The following is a 23,678-nucleotide window of genomic DNA, read 5'->3' on the forward strand; positions in this document are numbered from 1 at the left end:
TTTGAACCGTGGCTCACCATTTGGAAAAAATGATTCTTTTCTCCTTGTTGTTGGTTAGTCGCTAAGTCCCGTCCAATTCATTTGTGACCCCATGGACTATAGCCTGCCAGGCTTCTCTGTCCATGGGATTTCCCAGGCAAGAATACGGGAGTGGAGTTACTATTGCCTTTTCCAGGGATCTTCCCGACCCAAGGATTGGACTCACATCTCCTGTATTGGCAGGTGGATTCTTTACCACTCAGCCATCAGGGAAGCCCTTCTATACTCATATTAAACACTAAGATATATACCAGATTGGTTGACTAATGTAAAAGACATCCTGAAAGTTCTAGAAAATATAGGTGACTATTTATAAAATTATGTAGATATTCCAGAGCCTCACCAAAACAACCCCTTAAATGCAGATAGGGATGCATAAAATATTCCAGATTCTGGGTTACAGGAGACCATTAAGCAATGATATGGAGAAGCAGATGTTAGAAACGATTTGCAACATATGATGACAAAGGGTTCACAACTGGAATACCTAACTGATTCTTTCAAAGAAATAAGACATCCACATACTAACAGGACAGTGGGTGAAAGATGTAAAAGGCAGTTCCCATGAGAAAGGGATAAGTGGGCAACAAATGTGGGAGAGTTCCCCTCGAGGGGTGGCAAGAGCAGAGCACATGATCAGCGTCCAGAGACTGCCCTGTTGCTGCTCGGTTAGGTGGTTTTGGTTTTATTTACTTATTTTATTACAATTTTCAAAATTGAAGTGTAGTTGATTTACAATACTTCAAGTGTATACTAAAGTGATACTATACACCTATACATGTGTTAAATATATATATGTTACATATGTATTCTTTTTCAGAATCTTTTCCATTATAGCTTTACATGATATTGAATATAATTCCCTGGGTTACTCAGTAAATTCTTGTTGATCTGCTTTATGTATAGTAGTGTATATCTGATAATCCCAAACTTCTAATTTATCCTCTCCTCTTTCGCCTTTGATAACCATGTTTGTTTTTATGTCTGTGGGTTTATTTCTGTTTTGTAAATAAGTTCATTTCTATTATGTTTTTAGGTTCCCAGGTTTGGTTCCATTAAAAAGAGGGTTTGGCTGGTGGCTGCCGGCCTCAGGTGTGTGGTGATGTCTACCAGTCTGCTGTTGGGGGCCGGGATGTGGTTGGGGTCCACATGTTGGGCTATTATCATCCTGTCATCCCTTCCCATAATCGTTGTCTTCCAGGAACTGGGTCATGTCCCTCCAGGGGTCCATCTTTCATTTACTGCCATCTTTACACAGCCACACCTCCCAGACCCTCTTGGTTCTGCAGGGTCGCCTCCCTCGCTATGGCATGTACTTCCTTAACCCTGCTGACAGCACCCCTTCTTCTAGAAGGCAGGCATGATCCAGGTTTCATGGGGAGGGCAGCTGGCACCTGTTGATGGGATCCAAAGCCTCCACTACCTTCTGTTGTGATCAGAGGGTTGGGCATGTGTCACAGAGGGGTCCTCCTGGACTGTGCCATGGTGTAGAGGTCTGGAGCCCTGAGGATGTTGTGGCCCGAGTGTATCTACCAGAGCCTGACATCTTATGCCACCAAAGTTGTTAGAACATTGATTGCCTTGACTTATTTGGGGCTTCTGTATAAAGGAAACAACCTACTTTGAAGTTTAACCATTAGAAATCTTTTGCTTGCAAACAATTGAAACCTCAGTTTAGGTTAATCAATACAATAAAGGGAATTTGTCACTCATGTTACTGAGAAGACCTTGTGCCGGGGTCCAGCCCCGGTGGATCCAGGGTAATTCGAAGGTGGGGACGGAATTGGTGTCCTAGGAAAAAACTTATTTAATTACAGATAGAGAGAGATTAGAAAATTAGCGGAGAAAAAGAGGCTGAATAACTTGGTTTACGTGGAATACCAATCACCACCTACATAGACCACAGGCGCCTTTCCGTTCTCCCGAAGGAGAGGAGGCCTCAGTGCCTGGTGAGTACCCACGTACCAGATGGGAATTCAGCCAGAAAAAAGTAGGAGAGAAAAAGAGGCTGAATAACTTGGTATATGTGGGATACCAATAAAATTCCAAGACAAGGAATTTGCACCATCTACGTTGGGCCACCGGCGCCACTTGAATATCGGAAGGTGCCTCTCCTTGGACTCCTTCTCGTATGGACTTAAAAACCGGGGCAAGTAAGTAGACGTGGCGGGCACCCACGCTGCAGATGGGAATTCAGCCAGAAAAACGGAGAGCAAGAAAGAAGCGACATGGGGGAATCAGTCTTTCCAGAAACTGATCCAATTTCTTTATTTTTTAGGTTTGCTTACATACCTTTTGTTATACATAGGGATGAATACAGAGTCACGCAGGGGTCAGCAGTCCTGACCTTTATCAAAATCAGGTGCTTCACATAAATGTATAAAAAAAGGTATAAAAAATGTATAAAAAAAGGATGTTGTGGCCCGAGTGTATCTACCAGATATTCAGCCTATTCAGATATTCTGTTCAGCCTCTTTTTCTCCGCTAATTTTCTAATCTTTTACATCATCTTCTGGTCATGAGGCCTGCTGACATTTTATGATCCTTTCTTTCTGATAACCAAAAAACTTATTTTTTCCAAGGGTGTTTTTTCTTAAACCAGGCACCACCCTCCAAATAAAGTTGCATTCCTATAGGGTGAGGGTGTAGTGGGTTACAATCAAGAAAGGAATTTATTTAACCTAAGGTTAACATGATTAATCTTAAAGGTTAATAGTTATTCCCCTAATGCTAGTTATATTCATTATAAGGGCAGGGAATATGGAGATTTAGCAGCAAACATCAACCCAACAAATGAAAACCTTTCACCAATGTTCCCCTTAAGATCTATTTAGTCTTAAGATAGTGATAAAGTTACATTTTTACATAGCAAGGACATGGTGATTTATAACAAAGTACAGTGATCTATAACAAAAGAGAAAATTCATTAACTCAAAGTCTGGTATTGCTAACATCAAAAACTACTATATTTCCTTTTCTATATTCCAAATACATTGATTAATATATTCCCAAGTGCCTAGGATATGGAGGCCTGGCGGCAATCATTGACTCAACAATGAGAAAAGCCCTATGCTAATTAAGACTTTCAAAATACTCTAAACTCTCTGTGCTGTTTATGGTTGAGAGGTAGTAAACAATCATGTGCTTGGCAGGAGTATGGATAATCCTGCCACACAAGCTAGTTTGCCAGCAGAGAGGTTTGACCTGAGACACCCTTGTCACACCCAGGGCAGGGAATTAGCAGTAATTATTGGCACAATAAATGAAAAACCCTTCACCAATATAGTTCCTAACAAACCCACTATACTAATAATTTCTAACTTCCCAAAAGAATCTGCCTTTAGTAAGTCTAAAACATCTCGTGCCTTTCACAGTTGGGAGGCTGTAAACAATCACATGTGGCTGGACGAACCTGTACAGGCAGGCTAGATAACCTTCAGAGGAGTTCGTAAGTTGAAACACTCTTGTCACGCCCAGGAATTTTTATTGACTTGGAGCTGTAAGTTAACTCCTTCTCCGAGAGAAGTAATGGGGGTCAGCCCCCCATAAAGTCAGAGGTATAGTTGAGAGCATGAAACAGTAAAGTAGGTAGACTCTGGTTTTGGGGGTAGATGCTCGGGAACAGGGGGTTTCCTGAGGCTCAATCCACCTTTGCATATGCCGAAGCCTTCTTCCTCATGACCTTTGCCATGGGCGGAGTTCCTCACACTGGCTCCCGGCAACCTTGGGTAGACCTAACTGCAAGCAAGGTTTAATCCGGGCATCTACCTGCAGACAAGGTTTAATCCGGGCACCTTGATATTCCTGAAGTCCAGGTATCTCTCTCTGTTTTTGCACCGCCTTCCTCATGTCAGTTAGCTCCTTGGCCTCTCCACAGTCTCCAACACCTTGGACCCTTCCACAGGTTACCCACCTCCCACTGCATTGTTCAGACGGATAAGAGAATGCCTCTTTAGAGGGCTTCCAGAGAAGAAAGAGGAAGCATCTCTTTCCCAGGGGAAGCTGTCCTGAAATCTCAGTGGCTCTGATTGGGACATGTACCCATTCCTAACAAGCCAGGGTGCTGTGCTGACCCTGCAGCTGGAGTAGAGTTAATCCTGCTGGAACCACTCGACTGAGAACGGGAGGTTCAAGGGATCATTTCCTGGAGTTGGGTAGTGGGAGCAGGGCATCAGGCAGCTGGCAGGACAAGGGGTGGTCTGAGCATCTCTCCAAGACTCCAGGAGTCCCTTGAACCTCCCATTCTCAGCAAATCCAGGAATCTCGTGGTGCCCTTAGTAGAGATTCTTGCCACATCTTTTTCCTGATGGCCCCTCTCTTTCTCCTCAGCAGTCCCTACTGTGGAGTCTTTGTTCTCTTTTGCAAGTGTATAGTGTGTAATTGAGAGGCTGGCACTGGTCCTAATGATGACACTGCTAGTTGGAATTTGTCAGGCTGGGGGTCAACGTGATACTTCTAGTTCTCATCCCAGATTTTTTTCTCTTGTTGCTTCTGCAAAGCCCGCCTTATGTTTGTGGATGGACACCCCCGACCCCATGCCTCTTCCCCCATCAAAGTACTGTCCACTTGTGTCATCCAAGTTCTACAAAAGAGGAAACTGAAGCTGAGGAAGGTTACTTGGGTCCAAAGATGGCAGGAAGGATGGCTGTAGAGAAGGAGCTTGGGCAGTGCCTGTTTGCTAGAAGGAAGTGCTTGATCAGATGCCAGTGGAAAGGTGACACTGTCCTTATTGGCACAGTACTTTCTGTTGAAACCACGCTTTTTCTCCGATGGGACTTAAACCCAACCCAAACTCGAATTGGGACTTGTATCCACAGGCTGGGACTTGAACCCATGATCCCTGACTTAGGAGAGGACTTGAGCCCACTCTCTCTCTCTTTTTTAATTGACTGCCCTGGGTCTTTGTTGTTGTGAGGGCTTTCTCTAGTTGCGGCGAGCAGTAGCTGCCCTGTTGAGGTGCGTGGGCTTCTCATCGTGGTGGCTTTGCTGTTGTGGAGCACAGGCTCTAGGTGTGGCAGCCTTCGCTGTTGTGGAGCACAGGCTCTAGGTGTGCGGCTTCAGTAGTTGCGGCACGCAGGCTTAGTTTCCACTCGGCATAGGGAGTCTTCCTGGACCAGGGATCAAACCTGCGTCTTCTGCATCGGCAGGTGGATTCTTCACCACTGGACCATGAGAGAGGTCCAAACCCACTGTCTTTTAATTAAAACCCCTCACCTTGTGTCAGGACCTACTGAAGCTCAGGTTCTTTTGTCCCATCACTGAAATTATTCACCGTGAGGCAAAGTGATAGACAAAGAATGAATTTATTAGCCTAGGACACTTATGACAGATACAAGCAGGCAGGCAAGGGAGCGTCACCCCAAGAACAAAGAGAGCTTCATTTTTATAATCAAAGCAAAAGTGGAGAGGGGAGAAGACCACCTTCTTCCTCATTTTTGAGTAGATATCAAGGATTACATTAGTTCTTCCTTTGACTCTATATGGTCTAACTGGGACTATCATGGCTTTATTTAAATCATATGTATGTTAGCAAAGGGGTGGTAACATATACTAAAATATGGCAATTCATCTCAGGTTTTGTAATAGCAGCCTCCCCAGCCCAAACCGGAACCCAAAGTGTGTTGGGCTCTTCCCTCCTCTCTCCCTGGTGCCCTTAAGGCAGGAACTGCTCTATCGCACCTTTCTAGGCAGCCACGCCTAGCCCACTAGCCCACCAGAAGGGACCCTGTACCTGCCACCCATGCGTGCATGCTAAGTCACCTCAGTCATGTCTGACTCTTTGTGATGCTATGGACTATAGCCAGCTAGGCTCCTCTGTCCAAGGGATTTTCTTCAAGCAAGAATACTGGAGTGAGTTGCCATGCCCTCCTCCAAGGGATCTTCCAGACCCAGGGATGGAACCCGTATCTCTCATGTCTCTTGCATTGGCAGGCAGGTTCTTTACCACCAGTGCCACCTGGGAAGCCATCTACTGTGAAAGTGGACAGGGGGAAGCTCTGCTCTGGGGACACCAGCTCCCAGGTCATCTCATTGTCATGATCTGACCACTGAAGTGAGCAGTGGGCTGAGCCCATGGCACCTGCCACCTTAGACTGCCATCCCATCGACCGCAGTCTCTGCCGCTTGGGCATTTCACTCCACTGAGAGCTGGAGGACACTGTGAGGGCCACCAGGTACTTCTTCAGACCTGGCTGCTTTCTGGTGTTGCACCTTTCTACTCAAGGTGGAGTAGTGGTGAGGCAGGCAGGAGCTATAGCAGCCCCACTCAGTCATTGGTTGGTGCCTCAGTGCTTTCCCCCTCCCCCCAAATGAGCAACTGTCGATCAGGGACCAGTTAGTGGTCCTGCTCAGCCACTGTTCAGTGTCAAAGTAGGCCCCTCCCCGAAACAAGTGACTATTAGTGAGCAGCTGTCAACCAGTGACCATGGCGCTAGTGGTAAAGAACCTGCCTACCCGTGCAGGAGACAGAAGAGACATGGGTTCAGTCCCTGGGTTGGGAAGATCCCCTGGGGGAGGGCATGGCAAGCCACTCCAGTATTCTTGCCTGGAGAATTCCATGGACAGAGGAGCCTGGCAGGCTACAGTCCACAGGGTTGCAAAGAGTGGGACGACTGAAGCAACTTAGCACGTGTCAAACCAGCAACCCTTAGTGGTCCTGCTCAGCCATTGGTCAGTACCTAAGTGGGCTCCTCCCCCTCCCCCTTCTTGTGTATAAAAGGAGCCTGAATTTGAACTGTGGTAAGATGGTTTTTTGAGACGCTAGGCTGCCATCTTCTCAGTCTGCTAACTTTCCAATTAAAATCATTATTCTTTGTTCCAACAACTCAGCTCCTGATTTACTGACCTGTCAGTGCAGCCAGGAGAATGAGCTTGGGCTCGGTTAAGTTTCAGTATAATGTCCTCTTTCATTTAGTTTCTTTCCCCCTTCACCTATGTTCCTTTCTTGGCTACAAAATGCTACTCTTCAAGGACCGTTGACTCCCTGACTTCATGTAACAAGATTCAGATCCCATATCTACTGTCTTGTGTTTTAATTATCAGAACTTGTGGCCTGAATGTGCCTGATGCTTGGATGCTTGGTCTTCCTTCAAGAGAGTGTAGATTTTTGCTAGGTTACTGGATTCTTTTCTTGAGTAGTCATTAGCCTACAACAGTTTCCCAAACTCCGTAAAATTCCTTTTACATTCTTAATCCCCTAGAGTGACTCCTAAACTAACTATCCTACTCTATCCCAATCACTGTCAGTGCAGAATGAGGCAAAGGACCCCTGGGAGTTTGGGCAGAGCTGCAGGCCCACTTAGCCTCCAACCCTTCAGCCTTTGTCAAAACCTTCAGACTTTCTGTCCAACTGGTCAGTGTTCTTACCTGTCACCCTCACTTCCTGCTATATGTGCCTTTTCAGGGTCCACAGCATGCACCCCACCCCTCCGTGTGCTCCTGACCCAGTATTCAGGCGAGTGAACAAGGCCGCCTTGCCCTCCCCAAACTGAGATCTCTCCGCTCTCTGAGGACGCTCATTATAAAATATAAAATCAGACATGTATTCTGACTAACCCACCTTCCCTCCAAGAAGTAGCCAACTGTTACTTTTTGCTCACTCATTCTCTCTAGGCAGAAATAGGAGTAGCCTTCATGTATGCATTTAGAGCTGGTATACAGCCTTTGAACTGAGGTATAATTGATATTGAATGAAATGCATAGGCCTTCAGAGTAAAACCCCCTGGATCTGTTCTGCTGTGTGTACAGCTTTGTGACCCCTACCAGATCCAGTGACAGGACAGTCAGTCTCCAGAAAGTTCTCTAGCATCCCTTTCAAGTCAATAAACTCTGCACTTAACAAATGTTTTAATTAAATATTACACCCACCCTACAGAGTATTTATAACACAGATGCAGGATTATCTTAGTGGATACTCATCCCCTACCATCCATTGTCAACAAAGACATCATCAGAAGTATTGGGGTCTCCTCCCAACCACCCCCATCCACTGCCCACACCCAGAGGTTGTGACCCAGGTCTGGATTCCTAATCAGTAGTGTTTAGTTTTAGTGTACATATTCCTGACTAATGAGTTCAGAATGACAGACCATAGTAATGAGGAATACATAAATATGTAACATGTATATATAGACTTGATTTTTGTCAAGGAAAAGTTTAGCTTTGTGCCTTGCCTGTAGACCTGTGAGGGGCCAGACACTCATGTTACCCCATTGATGTGTATTGAGAGAACTAAGTTGCCTGTGTGAAATCTGAATCTTATTCTAAGGGTTTTGAAGCACCTTATAAAAAGCACAATTGAATAGGGATTTAAAAAAAAAAAGGAGAAAGTGAGATAAAGAGCAGAAAGGCAAATTGCAAATCAGATGTCAAAACTCTTTTTTTTTTCTTTAGAACTTTTTATTTTATATTGTGGTGAAGCCAGTTAACAATGTTGTGATAATTTCAGGTGAATAGTGAAGGGACTCAGCCATCCATATACATGTGTCCATTCTCCCCCAAACTCCTCTCCCATCCAGGCTGCCACATAACATTGAGCAGAGTTCCATGTGCTATACAGTAGGTCCTTATTGGCTGTCCATTTTAAACATAGCAGTGCGTACTGACCATGCCAAACTATTCTCCCTTCCCCCTGGCAATCATAAGTTCATTTTCTAAGTCTCTTCCTATTTTGTAAGTAAGTTCCTTTGTATCATTTCTTTTTAGATTCAACATATAAGGGATGCCACACGATATTTCTCCTTCTCTAACTTACTTCATTCAATACGACGCTCTCTAGATCCATCCATGTTGCTGCAAATGGCATTATTGCATTCTTTTTTAATGGCTGAGTAATATTCCATTGTATGTATGTAACACAGCTTTTTTGATCCATTCCTCTGTTAGCAGACATTAGGTTGCTTCCATGTCTTCTCTATTGTAAACAGTACCACAATCAACACTGGGGTGCATTTTTCCATTCGGATCATGTTTTTCTCCAGATATATGCCCAGGAGTGGGATTGCAGGATCATATGGTAGCTCTATTTTTAGTTTAAGGAACCTCCATGCTGTTCTCCATAGTGGCTGTACCAATTTATATTCCTACCGACAGTGTAGGAGGGTTCCCTTTCTCCACCCATCTTCAGAGTTCATTGTTCGTGGATTTTTTTTTTTTTTTTTATGACAGCCATTCTGGCTGGTGTGAGGTGATATCTCATTGTAGTTTGGATTTTCATTTCACTAATAGTTTTATAGAAAACCATTTGGTTTTGGGTCTGATCACAGACCTGACAGGTGAGTGTGTCCCGGGGCAGAGGGAACATGCCGGTGCTGCAGGGAGACACGGGACTTTCTGAGGAATTTATATAATGAGATAGAAGCATTTAGGCACCTACCAGGGCTCGGGGATGCTTCTAGACACTGTGGGTGCAGCAGTGAAGAAAACAGAGACTTCCTCCCCGGAGGGAAGAGAAAATAAAAGGCGTTTAGTTGACAGTTTCTGAGGAACAAAATAAAGCAAGTGCAGGGCTGCCTAGGTTTGCTTTCTACTGGGAGTGTCCAGGTGATCTGTCGAGGGATGTGGGGCCGAGGACAGAGTGAAAAGTGAAGGAGGTGTCTGGCGAAAGAGCGAACCAGAAGCCCGAGGCGCCCTGACTGTGGGGCTAGTGATGACACGGGAGGTCAGCGTTCCTCACAGCTCCCAGGAGGAGGGGCCATGCCTGAAGGGCCGCAGGGGAGCTAGAAGGAGCAAGGGGAGAAAGTGGCCCCGAGCCTGCCTTGTGGGGCAGGGCAGGCATGTTTGAGGAGGTTCAGAATTGAGTGTGAATGCTCTTGGTGGACTCTGGGCTGTAGGGTGGTCTAGATGTCCTGTACTTGACCCTGTGGTGATTTGGAGCTGGAAATGTTGGCTTGGAGGGAGTGTTCGATAAAGGAGGTGGGCCGTGGGTGGAGGGAGGAGCTCCATGTTGGTTGATTGGCAGATGAAAAATGTGCTTGTGGGGAGTCACCACCTCTCTCTGGGTATTAGTAACTCTGGGAGGGGCAGTCTCTCCAGGATAAGCAAGGTCCCCCCAAATGCCAAAACATCCCAAAGTACAGAAAGTAAGAAACAGGATTGATGCTGGAGGCCAGGGCAGGACTAGGGTAGGATGAGGTTGACAGACTGTGAGGGCCAGTCATGTGGGGTCTTCTGGCCAAGCATAAGCTTTGATTCTGGGTGGGCCGGTCAACCTAGAAGGTAGCCTGTGGCTTTGGCCACGTTAAGATGCACAGGTCCCAGTAATCTTTGCCAGTTGATGAAACTGCCTTCTTGGCTGTCAGTGACTTTCAGACTCAACCTGCACCTCTTCTCTGGAAGCCTCCAAGTCCTACTAACAAGCTAAAACCATCTGTTTTTAGTCTTTCTCTCCCAGTAAACCATCAGTTTTATGGGGGGAAAACTCATCTTACTTTCTTGTTCCTTGTGCTTAGGACAGAGTTCCAGGTTCCTTTTGGTAAATCAGCATACGCGACTTAATTTAAGCCAGCCATGCCTTCAAGAAGGAGGAGAATCCACAAAGGGCCTGGGGCTGTGGGGTCTGCATACAGCTTCCTGCTGGTCTGATCTGTGGTTCCCAGTGAGGCTGCCCTTCAGGACCACCAGGAAAGCTAATGAAGATGCTGGTGCCTGGAGTGGGGAGCTGCTTGCTGGTAGTGCTTACAGAGCAAGCCTGGATTGGCAGCAGCACCATGGAAATGCAGAACCTGAGGTCCCCCAGAGGTGCTGAGTCACCACCAGTATGTTGGCAAGATCTTCAGAGATCTATATGCCCTGGAAGTTAGGGATGTGGCCGCCTTGAATGACCTTCCTTCTTTCCTCCCCAGTGTTAGCTGGCGTCGATGTCAGACTGGGAAATTGCCATTCAGGGCAACCTGTGCTTTGTGCTGCTTGCTTCAAGCAGATGGGCTGGAAGTTTGGTCAGGTTTCTTGGAGAAAATCTGGAAGCTGACCCAGAACAAGATGTCCCACCCCATGTGCAGATAAACCCCAAGGTCTTCCATCTCCCTCTCCCGAGGACTGAGCCCAGGCAAGGGGCAAGATGCCAAGCCCTAGGCCACACTGGGCTTCAGTGGCAGGGAGGGTCATAGTTACTGGCACTTAATGGACTAATCAGTATTGTGCTGCAGACCAAGACTGCCATGCATGCGGGGCATTCAGCCCTTCGGGGTCCTCGCAGGGGCCTGTCACAACTGCTTCTACAAGCTTGTCTCTGATTCCGAAGCTGAGGATTCTTGCCTTTGAGTGAGGATCTGCAGGCAGAAGCATAATGTACCAGTGCAAGTGCAGGAAGGAACAGCTTTAGACTTCTGCTCATTTTTGCATGTCTATTTTGTCTGTAATACACACCATATAAGAGTGTAACATGTCGGGCCTGTGCATACTTTCTAACATTTGAAAGCCGTCTTTACAGGGCCCTCCTTGTTGGAAGGTATTCCACATGAGGGTCTCAGCTTGGATTGGGCAAAGCAAAGTGTGTGACCATCACTGCTCCCCACTTGTCCCTCAACTCTGTTCACCACCCCCATTCACTTTGTGCCCAGTTTCATTCTTTCCAAGAGACAGGAATGGCAGATTTAGTAGTTGTAAGGTGGTTGGGATGAGCTATGATTGACATACTTCAGAAATGGAAAGGAAATTGGAGGAAACCTTTGGTGAGAGTATAGAAAACCTGAGAAACATAATGAGTGTCTCTTTTTCTGTTTAGCGGCGTAAAAGGAGTAAAAGGAAGAAAAGGAATTGGAAGAATGCCTCCACATCTGCAGAGCTGGATTCCTTGTCCTCATCCTCATTGGAACCCTGTAGTCTGAGTTCGCTTGCAAACTCTGGGCTCCAGGACACAGCTCCATGCCAAAGCCCAGCTCAGCAGGACAGTCCCACTCACCAGCCAGGCGAGCCTCCAGGTGTGGGCAAAATACCACTGGAGGCTGTGGGGCACCCTCTGCAAGGCGAGGCTGCAGGAGAGGCAGAAGCAGCCACGGGTACTGAGTCTCTGAGCAGCCCGGCACCTCAGGACCAGACTCTGGGAGGAGCCCTCCTGGAAGGAAATGACCACCAGTCCCCGAGCCCCTCCACGGGCGAAGATCTCCCCACTTCTGCCAGTGAAGGCTCTCCTAAGGAGAAGGATACTGCCCAGGAGCTACTGTCGCCTGAGCCAAAGGTGGACACCTCCAAGCCCAGGAAAGAGCTGCAGACCACTGGGCAGCTGGCCAGGGCTCCTGCCTCTGGGGTGAGTTAGGTCTGGGGTGAGTTAGGGGAGTGATGACCAGGGCTGGCCTGCCATGTCTCAACACCTTGCTGTGCAGTGCGGTTCTGACAACACTTCACTGTCTGGGAAGGGAGTCCACTGGGACTTGCTTCCTGGGAGGGGGGCTGTGGGAGGGGCTATGCCTCTACCCTGAGCTGCTGACCCCTCTTCCTGGGCTGGTGGCAGAAGCTGACCCTTATGCCACTGAGTCCAAGTTTCCCTGTGCATTTTGTCATTTTGGCCCTAATGTTTTGGGGCTTTATTTCTTCCAGGCAAGTGATACTGCAGCTGAGCCAGCTGGTTCGGTGGAAGGAGCTGAGAAAGATGTTAAAGATAGGACTGAGGAAACTAAAGAGCCGCCCACAAGCGGCCCTGCTTCCCGAGACCACCGCCAGGTAAAGTGTCTCATGCCTGCCTGGTCGCCTTTCCAGGACGCCCTCATCCTTGCTGTCCCTCCTATGGGCTGCTCCTTTTAGTCCTGTTCGTTCCACAGCTTAATCATTTGGTGAATATGTGTTATGTGCTGGAGGTATAGCCATGAATGAGACCAGTTCCTGCCTTTGGGAGCTCACATTCTAGTGGGGAGAAAGACGTGCAAAGCCAGACTGTGCGAAGTGCCCTGGAGAGAAGTAGGGCAAGGGACTGAGGTGGGTGCCAGTCAGGGCCTCTCCAAGGAGAACTCAGAGTGACAGGCAAGCCATGTGCCTATCTGGGGACATGCAAAGGCCCCGAGGGATAGTGTGGTGGGCTTGTTTAGGGGTCAGCAGGAAAGCTGCTTCTCCCAAGAGCAGGTGAAGGGAAGAGAGGCCAGGGTTAGGGCTGGGGTTCACGATGTTGGGACAGGAGTCCTTGGAGCCTGCGGTGGGTGGACCAGAAGCCGTTTGAAGGTTCTGAGCAGGGAAGGCGTGTGACCAGTCTGGCAACTGTGACAAGCGTCCTATGTTGGGGGCAAGCATGGAGCCTGGTATAAGGTTGGGGTTTGGGTGCCTGTTCCAGGAAATTGCAACCAAGGACCAGACGGCTGTTCCTGGAGGGAAAACAGGTGAAAATGAGAAAGCCAAGCCAAAGGACCTGAAGAGGCCAGAGGGGAATAACGGAAATAATGCAACCCCTGTGAAAAATGAGAAGGAGCAAAGGAACCAGAGCACACAGCGAGCTAAGGAGAGGTGGGTGCAACTGGCTCAGGGAGGTGCAGGCCTGGCCCCCACCCAGCACTGGGGCTGGAAAGGGCCACGCCACCCCAGAGGAGATTCCCAGGCTGCCTTTTTGTTGACTCGCAGGGAAAAGAGCAATGCTCAGGAGGTAGGCAGGGGAGGGGCACCTGTCCCAATTCCTTGATTGGTTGAAATGCGCCATCACATGGTCTCTGGGGACCTGGAGCAGCATGGACCTTACAGAAGTCAGGAGAGAGGCAGTCATGCCCCAGACTCAGTCACCCCCTCCCACCACCCCCAGCTCTTTGGAGCTGGGCAGAGATCACCCCACCCTGTGCCCACTGTCCTCCTCCACCATAGAGGGAAAGCCAAGGGGACCCACATGGTGGGCAGTCTATCTCAAGTGTGGGCTCTCTTGCACTTTGCTAGGGTGTGTGTTAGTGCACGCCCAGAAACAAGATCGTGTGTGTGCACATGTATGCCTGCATGTGTGTGTGGGCAGGGAGTAGAGAGACCAGATCTAATCAGTGTTTTCTTCTGTGACTTTCCCCCAGCGTACTGAGCTCCACGGAAGGAATCATGGTGTACTTCCATGCAATCATTTCTAAACATTTTGGATTCAACCCCGATCAACACAAAGTATATGTTAGGGGCGGAAAAGAACTTGGGAAGCCTTCATGGAATCATAATGTTTGCGAAATGCACTACAGCAAGTAAGTATATCCCAGTTGGCCCATAAGGAAATTTACAGAATGTCCAGTCTTTGAAATATATTAAAATCATAATTCTGATCAAGTTGATTAATTCTTAGAACTTTCGAAAGATGAATATTTCAAAAAACTCTTCCCTATAATGCAGTTCTTTGTCATACTTCATCTTGGTGTTCTTTCTGTCTCCGTGTGGAAGTGAGCCTTGTTCTAGAAGCATCCCTTCTTTCAGGATAGATTTATAGCATTAGATCTGCACTCCATGTTGTGTTCGAGAAGAATGAACATTTCTGGGAGAGGATTTTCACATAACCAGCTGCTGTCCTGTTTATTCACAGAGACTTACATGAGAATGGGTCCCTCATTGAAGGGAGCACCACCATTTCCAAGCAGTACGTGGATAAACCCATTCCTTACAAGTATTTTATCAGCCGAGGCAAGAACTCTGAGGAGTATGAGTTCATCTACAAAGAACAGCCAAAGAAAGGCGAGCACGTGAACCGCTGTCTGCGAGTGCAATCTTCCCTTCTGCACTCTGGAGGTAAGCCGAAAACTCTTGATCGATCAGCCTCTGAGGCTGGACGTTCCTCTCTGGAACAAAGGCTTTCTTTGTCCTCTGTGGGTCTTTGCTTGGCATTGGCCCTGTCGTACCTCCCGGCTTTATGTTTTCTAAGCCTGAGCTTGGCAGCATGCTTCTGATCAGTTTAACTTAAGGTTATTGATATTTCTCCCGGCAATCTTGATTCCAGCTTGTGTTTCTTCCAGTCCAGCGTTTCTCATAATGTACTCTGCATAGAAGTTAAATAAGCAGGGTGACAATACACAGCCTTGACGTACTCCTTTTCCTATTTGGAACCAGTCTGTTGTTCCATGTCCAGTTCTAACTGTTGCTTCCTGACCTGCATACAGATTTCTCAAGAGGCAGGTCAGGTGGTCTGGTATTCCCATCCCTTTCAGAATTTTCCACAGTTTCTTGTGATCCACACAGTCAAAGGCTTTGGCATAGTCAATAAAGCAGAAGTAGATGTTTTTCTGGAACTCTCTTGCTTTTTCCATGATCCAGCAGATGTTGGCAATTTGATCTCTGGTTCCTCTGCCTTTTCTAAAACCAGCTTGAACATCAGGAAGCTCACGGTTCACGTATTGCTGAAGCCTGGCTTGGAGGATTTTGAGCATTACTTTACTAGCATGTGAGATGAGTGCATTGTATATCAATAACTTCAGATATGCAGATGACACCACCCTTATGGCAGAAAGTAAAGAGGAACTAAAAAGCCTCTCGATGAAAGTAAAAGAAGAGAGTGAAAAAGTTGGCTTAAAGCTCAACATTCAGAAAACGAAGATCATGGCATCCGGTCCCATCACTTCATGGGAAATAGATGGGGAAACCGTGGAAACAGTGTCAGACTTTATTTTTTTGGGCTCCAAAATCACTGCAGATGGTGACTGCAGCCATGAAATTAAAAGACGCTTACTCCTTAGAAGAAAAGTTATGACCAACCTAGATAGCATATTCAAAAGCAGAGACATTACTTTGCTGACTAAGGTCCGTCTAGTCAAGGCTATGGTTTTTCCAGTAGTCATGTATGGATGTGAGAGTTGGACTGTGAAGAAGGCTAAGCGCTGAAGAATTGATGCTTTTGAACTGTGGTGTTGGAGAAGCCTCCTGAGAGTCCCTTGAACTGCAAGGAGATCCAACCAGTCCATTCTGAAGGAGATCAGCCCTGGGATTTCTTTGGAAGGAATGATGCTAAAGCTGAAACTCCAGTACTTTGGCCACCTCGTGCGAAGAGTTGACTCATTGGAAAAGACTCTGATGCTGGGAGGGATTGGGGGCAGGAGGAGAAGGGGACAACAGAGGATGAGATGGCTGGATGGCATCACTGACTCGATGGACGTGAGTCTGAGTGAACTCCGGGAGTTGGTGATGGACAGGGAGGCCTGGTGTGCTGCGATTCATGGAGTCGCAAAGAGTCGGACACAACTGAGAGACTGAACTGAACTGAATCCCAATAAACCGAGAGATGTCTTCCCACCCCTCTTCCTCCTTCTAAGCCTCCTGTGAGCACTCTCATTGGTAGAAGCCACTGTTGCAAGGCAGGCGGAATGGAGACTCTGGGCTCCGCCCTGTGATGCAGGGAGACCAGAGGGGAGGTGTGTGTGTGCTGGTGGCAGAAACAGCCATCACTGGCAGTCTGTCTGTTCCAGTGTCTTTTGCCTTGTGCTGTGTTTAGCCTGAAACTGACTCTGCTGTGTCTGTTCCTCACCCACCCTCTCAGCCTCTTTGCTTTTGTCCCAACTCCTCAGTTTTCTCTCAGATTCAGCTGTTACAGCCACATCCCTGTTTTGCTGAACTTTAGTTGGTTTGGGTTTTTTTGCGGGGGAGGGGGTGGGTTGGGGGCGGGGGACTTTACTGTGCAACTTGGGGGAATCTTCGTTCCCAGACTAAGGATTGAACCTACGCTCTCTGCAGTGGAAGTGTGGAGTCCTAACCACTGGACCACCAGGGAATTCCCAGTCTGATCATCTTTAATGGATGAATTTAGCCCATTGGCATGAACTGTGACTCACTTTTGACAAATTACCTTATCTTTCTATCTACCTTGTTTTCCTTGTTCTTTTTTGTATTTTTTCTAGCTTTTGGATTTTTTCTCTTTTCTCTAGGAGGTTGGAACTTAAATATTTTATTTCTAATCTTCTAGTAGATTCTTTGAGACCAAGACCATTAATGTCTCTCCCTGCCCCACTGTCCTGGGGTTGAGGGTGTCCCATGCCCAGGACCCTGACTGGCACTCCCTCCACCTCCATGGCACTAGCCATCCCAGGCCAGCAGCTTTCATTCACCTTTTCTCTGGAAGAATGTTTAAAGCAGGGAGACCTTCCGCAGGATCTGACACTTGAGGTCAGATCCAAACAGTGATCCCGAGTTATCGTTGGGCAGGGCTGGGATGGGGCAGGGATGTGTGAGCAGGGCCTTCCAGCAAAGACAACAGGCTGGGCAACAAGAAGCAGGAGGCTTGTTCAGAGGCTTGACTTTCTGATTTTCATGGCTATTTTTATGCACTTGTGTTGCCTCTGGTGTCTTACTGACCTCTTTGCCTTCTAATTAGTTGACAATTGATTTTCCTGGGTTTTCTAGGTCTGCGCTCACATCGTTTCAGATGGTTATAAGAGCAAGCATGAGTTCAACCCTTGCCCCATGTTGAGTACTATTTTGTCTGCTGTGTGACCTGTACCATCCTTCCTGAGGTGGTTACCACTGTTCCCAGGACAGAGGAAATGAGCCCTTGCACCAAGTAATATACCAAAATGGTGCACAGTTCCTAGTGAGTGATGCAGTTTCAGTATGAAATTTTTGACCTTCATGTGGTAATTTTCTAAGGAACTCACGTACCAAGTATGCTGAGCCATCTAGTTCAACAAAGGCATGTTTCAAGTACTTTCGGGGTAGTTGCAGGGTGTCTTGGTTACTTGTCCTAAACATCTGTGCTACCTCTGAGGTCAGGCCCCACGTTGCTCATCTGCGGCTGGGTACCCAGATGGAATGAGTGCTGGCTGCGTTCTGTTTACCACATTCTGTAATTTTCCTTTTTTTCTTCTCTTCTTTGGCTCCTTCGTTCCCTTCTTTGATTCCTTCATGTTTCTTCTGGTCAAGATCAACCTTCCAGGGTGGAGTGTTCAGGTCTAGTGGGTTTCAATGCCCCTAAGTATAATATTCTCTTTACTCTTAGATTGGCATCAGTACGATGATATAATTTGTATGAGGCCCCCTGGGACACTTCAGAAATTGCTGAATCATATAACAGATGGTACGAGGAGACAGTTGGTGAAAGGGAAGCAAATCTCAGCTGCAGTCATGCTGGATCGCATCTTCAGCATTCTTGAAACCTGGAATGCCATCAATGTAAAGAACTTTTTCACCCAGTTCCAGCAGTTCTATTCTGTCATTCGTGTGCCCACGATCTATGAAGGAGAAGAACAGCCATGGCTTTCTCTACAGTATGAAGAGAAGCAGGTAGTAGGGGTGTCAGCAACGTCTCCCTTTTCTGTCTCCTGGGCATTCAGCATCACCTCACCATCTAGTGGCCAGATGACTCCAAGACTCAGTGGATGGGGATGGATGGGGGCAGGCTATTTCAGCCTCTCATCTCCTAGTGCCACCTCTAGGGAATTCTTTGTCCTCCTCAATTTTTGACTCCTCCCACGTCCTCACCAGGGCTTCCCTGGCGGCTCAGAAGGTAAAGAATCTGCCTGCATTGCAGGAAACCTGGGTTCAATCCTGGGGTTGGGAAGATCCCCTGGAGAAGGGAATGACCACCCACTCCAGTTTTCTTGCCAAGAAAATCCCATGGACTGAGGAGCTTGGCAGGCTACAGTCCATGGGGTCACAGAGAGCAGGACACGACTGAGGGACTAACACTTTCAGTTTCAACTCCTCTAGACCCACCTCCATTACTGGTCCCACCCTTCCTCTCCACTACCTGGTCCCGCCTCCTCACCTGCCCTTTGCCTCCACGACAAGAAGACTGGCATCCTCCTCCACGGCATCTCCAGCTACTGTGTGGTATGGCTTAAGCATTTTTGAGACAGACCTGGAGCCACATCTGAGATGACTAGTGAACTCTTACAAGGCTCAGGACCCCAACCTGAGATCCTCTCCAGCATGCTGAGGCCTCTGGATGTACCACTGGTGGTACCTCCCAAAGTCCCGAGGCAAGGGGATGCTCAGGGTTTAGTGGGGAGGCAGGTAGAGGATGACTCCTCCCCAGAGATTTCCCTGCCCCTCATTCCTCAGGGCCCTACCCAGCTCACAGGAAACGAAGCTCAGTGACGGCAGGTCCTGACACCTCTGGTGGGTTCAACACCATGGTTATGCGTCTTCCTTTTTTCCTGGGACCAGGTCAAGAAGCACCTATGGGAGTGTTTGACAAAGAAAATGGCACCATTTCTGGAAACCAGTGGGGACCCTCTGCCTGAAGGCTGCCCAGTGAAGAGTAAATTGAGAATGGGCATGATTGTCCTTTTGTTAGTGGAAAAATTTGACTTCCTCTTACTGGAAAAAGACCTGGCCTCACTCTGTCACCTCCTTCACTCAGATGCCGGATCACCAGATGCCTTTTGCAGGGACCTGAAACACATCTTTGAAACATCTCAGAGGTAGTGTGTGTGTGTGTGTGTGTAATGATTTCCTAGCTCTCTAATGGTTTTTATCTGATTATAAAAATAAGAGCTTGTCATAGAATGGATGAAAACATACAAGAAAAAAATGACCTGTAATTTTACCACTCACTATTGTCATTTCAGTGTTTATCAGTCTAGCCTTTTTCTAGTCTATGTATTGTTTTTCATTTTATTACATATTCTATTGAATACTTGCTTTTGAGAGGGTTTGAAGTGTATCATGGACTTCTCCTGTGGTGCAGTGGTAAAGAATCTGCCTGCTAATGCAGGAGACATGGGTTTGATCCCTGGGTCTGGAAGATCCCTTGGAGGAAGGCATGGAAGCCCACTCCAGTATTCTTGCAGTTTATACGGTAGCAAAGAGTTGGACATAAATAAAGCGCCTGAGCATGCAAGCATGCAAGGTGTATCATGTCTTAGCCCTGTGGGCCTGTGTTTGGGGGGATGGGTCATAGTAAGACAATGAAGCTGGACTCAAAGATGTTTGTGGAAGCACTGAGGCCTCAGCTACTGTCGTTCCCAGTTTAGGAGCCACTGCTGTGCCCATTGCACAGGGCTGGGAACACTGGGAGTGAGGAGGCTGCGGCCTGTCCCGAAGGCACTTATATTTCACTGGGTGGAGACGCCTCCCCAGAACCCTCTGATGATCCCCAGGTCTTTTTTCTGCAGCTGTTTGAATTGAACTCAAGAATAATATTGGGTAGCCTTCTCTGAGTAGCCAGTCTTAACGGACACTTGCTTCCTGGTTTTACAAATTTTAAACATCCAGTTAAATCCTGTCCAGAATTTAATAAAATTTTGAAAGAGAAAAGAAATGCTGGCAAACATACATGTTTGTAAGGAACATGGCATGTATTATTTATAGGCTCCCCACTTACATCTAAAAAGTTGCTTTGTATTTAGATTGACTGTTGCTAGATGACTTGTGTTCAAGCCCCAGCTCTACACCAGGGACCTTTTGTAGATCACAAGCCTCTCTGAACCTCTGTTTCTCCCACTGTCATGGAGAATGGAAGGATGCCCTTGGGAGTTTGCTCTGGGGCTGCAAGAGGGCCTGTTCAGTGCCTGACACTTTTGTTGGGTGCCCAATGAGCCCTGAGGTTTCTCCCTGGTCAGATACCCAGAGGGCTCTCCTGCTCTGTGTGAGGAGCTGTCCCTTCCCTAATGGATGTCAGACCCCCAGGTGGGCCTCACATTGGCCATCCTGGACTCACGTCCATTTCTGTTCCCTTTCTAGCTGGCGATCATCCTTGGTAAACCTGTGCCAAACATGCATGGACAAAAAGGTTGACTTTTGGGTGTGTGCCCTGCCTGTGCTGCACCACTGCATGGACCTGTCCCCGCCAGCCCAGGGCTCAGTCGTGCAGCCTGAGGACACCTGGGCAGCCCTTGAAGGCATCTCCTTCTCAGAGTTTCGGGAAACAAGACCAGATCAGTAAGTTTTGGACCTGCACTTGTGTATGTAAATTTTATAATAATAACTGTGCTTCCAAGATCTCCAGTGGACTTCCAGTGTCCACTTACCTCTCCTTCTAGTGATGGAAGTAATATATTGCTTCCTTTAAAATTACTTCTTTAAAAAGTTTTAAACATTCAAGAAATGGAAAACTACAAAAATGGCCTGCAACCACAGAGATAATCATACACTTTGGCCTGTGTATTTGCAGGGTTGTGTCCAAATGTGGATATGTGGGTGCTTATATGTTTAAAAATAAACCACAAAAGATAGATTATTTATTTTTCTTAGTTTTATTGAGATATAATTGAGGTACAGCACTGTTGAAGAAGTACAGCATAATGATTTGACTTACATCATGAAATGATGACCAGTGATAAGTTTAGTGAACATCTATCGTCCATAGGTGCAAAATTAAAGAAACAGAAAAAAAATGTTTCCTTTTTGATGAGAACTCTTTGGATTTACTCTCCTAACAACTTTTATGTATAATCCACTGTACTGTTAATTATATTTATCATGTTATACATTACGTCACTAGCACTTATCTATGTCTGGAAATTTGTGCCTTTTGTCTGGTTTTGTCCAATTGTCCCCTACTCCCTGCCTCTATAATAGATCATTTATCCTGTTCTATTCTGTTTTCCAACTTTCTTTTTTCACTTAACAGTGTATTATATCCATTGTATGAGTGATTTTATTTTTGCCAGTAAATACACGCCTATTGTAATGACTGCTTAGTGTTGCAAATTTTATTTTGCTAGTTCTCTGTTCCTGGACACTTGGATTGTTTCCGCACATTCACTTTGTAAGCATGTTTTGATGCATTTCTTTTTAAATTTCTGTGTCCAATTATTTCCTCAAGATAAATTCCTGAAAAGTGGAATTGAAAAAGATCAGTGGCTTTGCACTCTGTAGGTACACAATGAAGTACCATTTTGAGGTAAGCAAAGACTTTTTACAAAAGACACAGAAAGCACAGTCTGTAAAAAGAAAATGGTAAATCAAATTTAAGTACAAAAACTAAATAAAAAATACAAATTCACTCAAAAATTAATATTAGCAGTTATTACAAAGCACAGATAACATCCCCCATTTACTTTGTCTTTTGTCAAAGAAACTATTTCAAGTCTTACCTGCTCTCCCCAATCCAATAGGATCTAGCCTGTAGGATTTTAGAGATTGAAATAGTGAGCAAGCTAAATTAAATTATTGCTTCCTCACTATTATTGAAATTTTTTGAAATTAAAGCCAAATTAAGATTATTTATAAAATTATATATACTTTAAATGACTTTCAAGGGTCATTTATCTTGGAGACCAACTGTCTAGAAGAAATTTAGCTGGAGAATGACAAACATTAGCATTGGTCTTAAATATTGTGTCTTTCAGGCAAAAGTGGCCTTTAGTATGTAGTGAAGCTTTATCCACGTGTTTCTAGTAACCTCTGTCAGTTCTGTGGCACTCTGCTGTACAGTATTTTCTTTCACACTGTCATCTTTTTGGGTGTCCAGGACAGTGTTATAGAACAGAATAATTTAAAGACCTTCCCTGATCTGGGTTCACGTAGAATCCAGGACATCATGCATCAACATGCTTAGTTCTTAAATTGTTACACCAACAATGGAAAATGGCATCAAAAGTTAAACCAAGAGCTTTTGCCATATCCAGCAATCCTACTTGTGGGTGTATTTCCCAAGGAAATAAATATCTCAAAGAGATATCTGCCCCCATGTTCATTACGGCATCATTCACAATAGTCAAGATGTGGAAACAACCTAAGCGTCTGTCAGTAAATGAATGGACAAAGAACTGGTGTGTATGTGTGTATACATATATATGGTGTGTATATATATATACACACCATAATATGTATATATGATGAAATATTATTCAGCCAGGAAAGCAAGGGAATCCTGCCACTTGCAAAACATGGATAGACCTTGAGGGCATTATGCTAAGTGGGATAAGGCAGATAAAGGCAAATACTATAGATACGATATCACATACGTGAAATCTGAAAAAAGTGAAACTCACAAAAGCAGAGAGTTGAATGGTGATTACCAGGGCTGGGAGGTAAGGAAAAGTGATGATGTTTGTCAAACAGTACAAACTTCAGTATTCTGAGGACAAATTAATTCTGGAGAGCTAATGTACCACATAGTGATTCTAGTTGGTACTATATTGTTTACTTAAAAGTTGCTCACAGATAAGATCTTAAAGATTCTCATACAGAAAAGAAATGGTAACTATATGACACAATGGATGCAGGTATCAAGTATTGTTACTGTGGTAATCATTTTGCAGGATGTAAGTGTATCAAATCAACCCTAAACTTACAGTGTTATATGCCATATTTCAATAAAGCTGGAAAATACTTAATTCTTTTTTTTAAACTTTATTTTGTATTGGGGTATAGCAGATTAACATGGGGATGGTTTCAGGTGAACAGTGAAGGGACTCACCCATACATATACATGTATTGAAAATGCTTAATTCTTGGTGAATTTTTTTATTATTGTGGTAAAATATACATAACCTACAATTTTACATCACTGTAAAATGATGTAAATTTTACATTTAAAATTTTAATCATTTTAAGTGTATACCACCACAACAGTGGTGTTAAGTACATTCACTCTGTTGTGTGACTAATGCCTCTATTCATCTCCAGAACCTTCCATCTTGTAAAACTGAAACCATGTTCTCGATAATCAGTAGCCTATTTTCCCACCAACACCAGTTCCTGGTCCCCACTACTCTGCTGTCTGTCTCGATTAATCTGACTTCTCTAGGGACCTCACATAAGTGGAATCAAATTATTTGTTCATTTGTGAGTGACTGATTTCACTGAGCATCTTGTCCTTAGAGTTCATCCAT

The 23,678-nt window shown here is 45.8% G+C and overlaps 1 protein-coding gene across 4 annotated transcripts in view; it reads left to right on the forward strand.

Moving 5' to 3' along the window:
* Positions 1-23,678, forward strand: part of RNF213 (ring finger protein 213) — a 120,450-nt gene that overhangs the window by 19,145 nt on the left and 77,627 nt on the right. For 3 of the 4 annotated variants that reach the window (XM_040244773.1, XM_040244770.1, XM_040244771.1), the window contains 8 exons: positions 11,762-12,283; positions 12,574-12,696; positions 13,298-13,467; positions 14,010-14,168; positions 14,501-14,703; positions 17,894-18,177; positions 19,063-19,319; positions 20,581-20,778. In XM_040244773.1, the coding sequence (XP_040100707.1) occupies positions 11,762-12,283; positions 12,574-12,696; positions 13,298-13,467; positions 14,010-14,168; positions 14,501-14,703; positions 17,894-18,177; positions 19,063-19,319; positions 20,581-20,778 (1,916 nt within the window). The remainder of the gene's footprint in view (positions 1-11,761; positions 12,284-12,573; positions 12,697-13,297; positions 13,468-14,009; positions 14,169-14,500; positions 14,704-17,893; positions 18,178-19,062; positions 19,320-20,580; positions 20,779-23,678) is intronic. The other variant, XM_040244772.1, reaches the window with a different exon arrangement.

The sequence above is a fragment of the Oryx dammah genome, unplaced genomic scaffold (genome assembly GCF_014754425.2).
Source record: "Oryx dammah isolate SB20612 unplaced genomic scaffold, SCBI_Odam_1.1 HiC_scaffold_8, whole genome shotgun sequence".
Taxonomy (NCBI): domain Eukaryota; kingdom Metazoa; phylum Chordata; class Mammalia; order Artiodactyla; family Bovidae; genus Oryx; species Oryx dammah.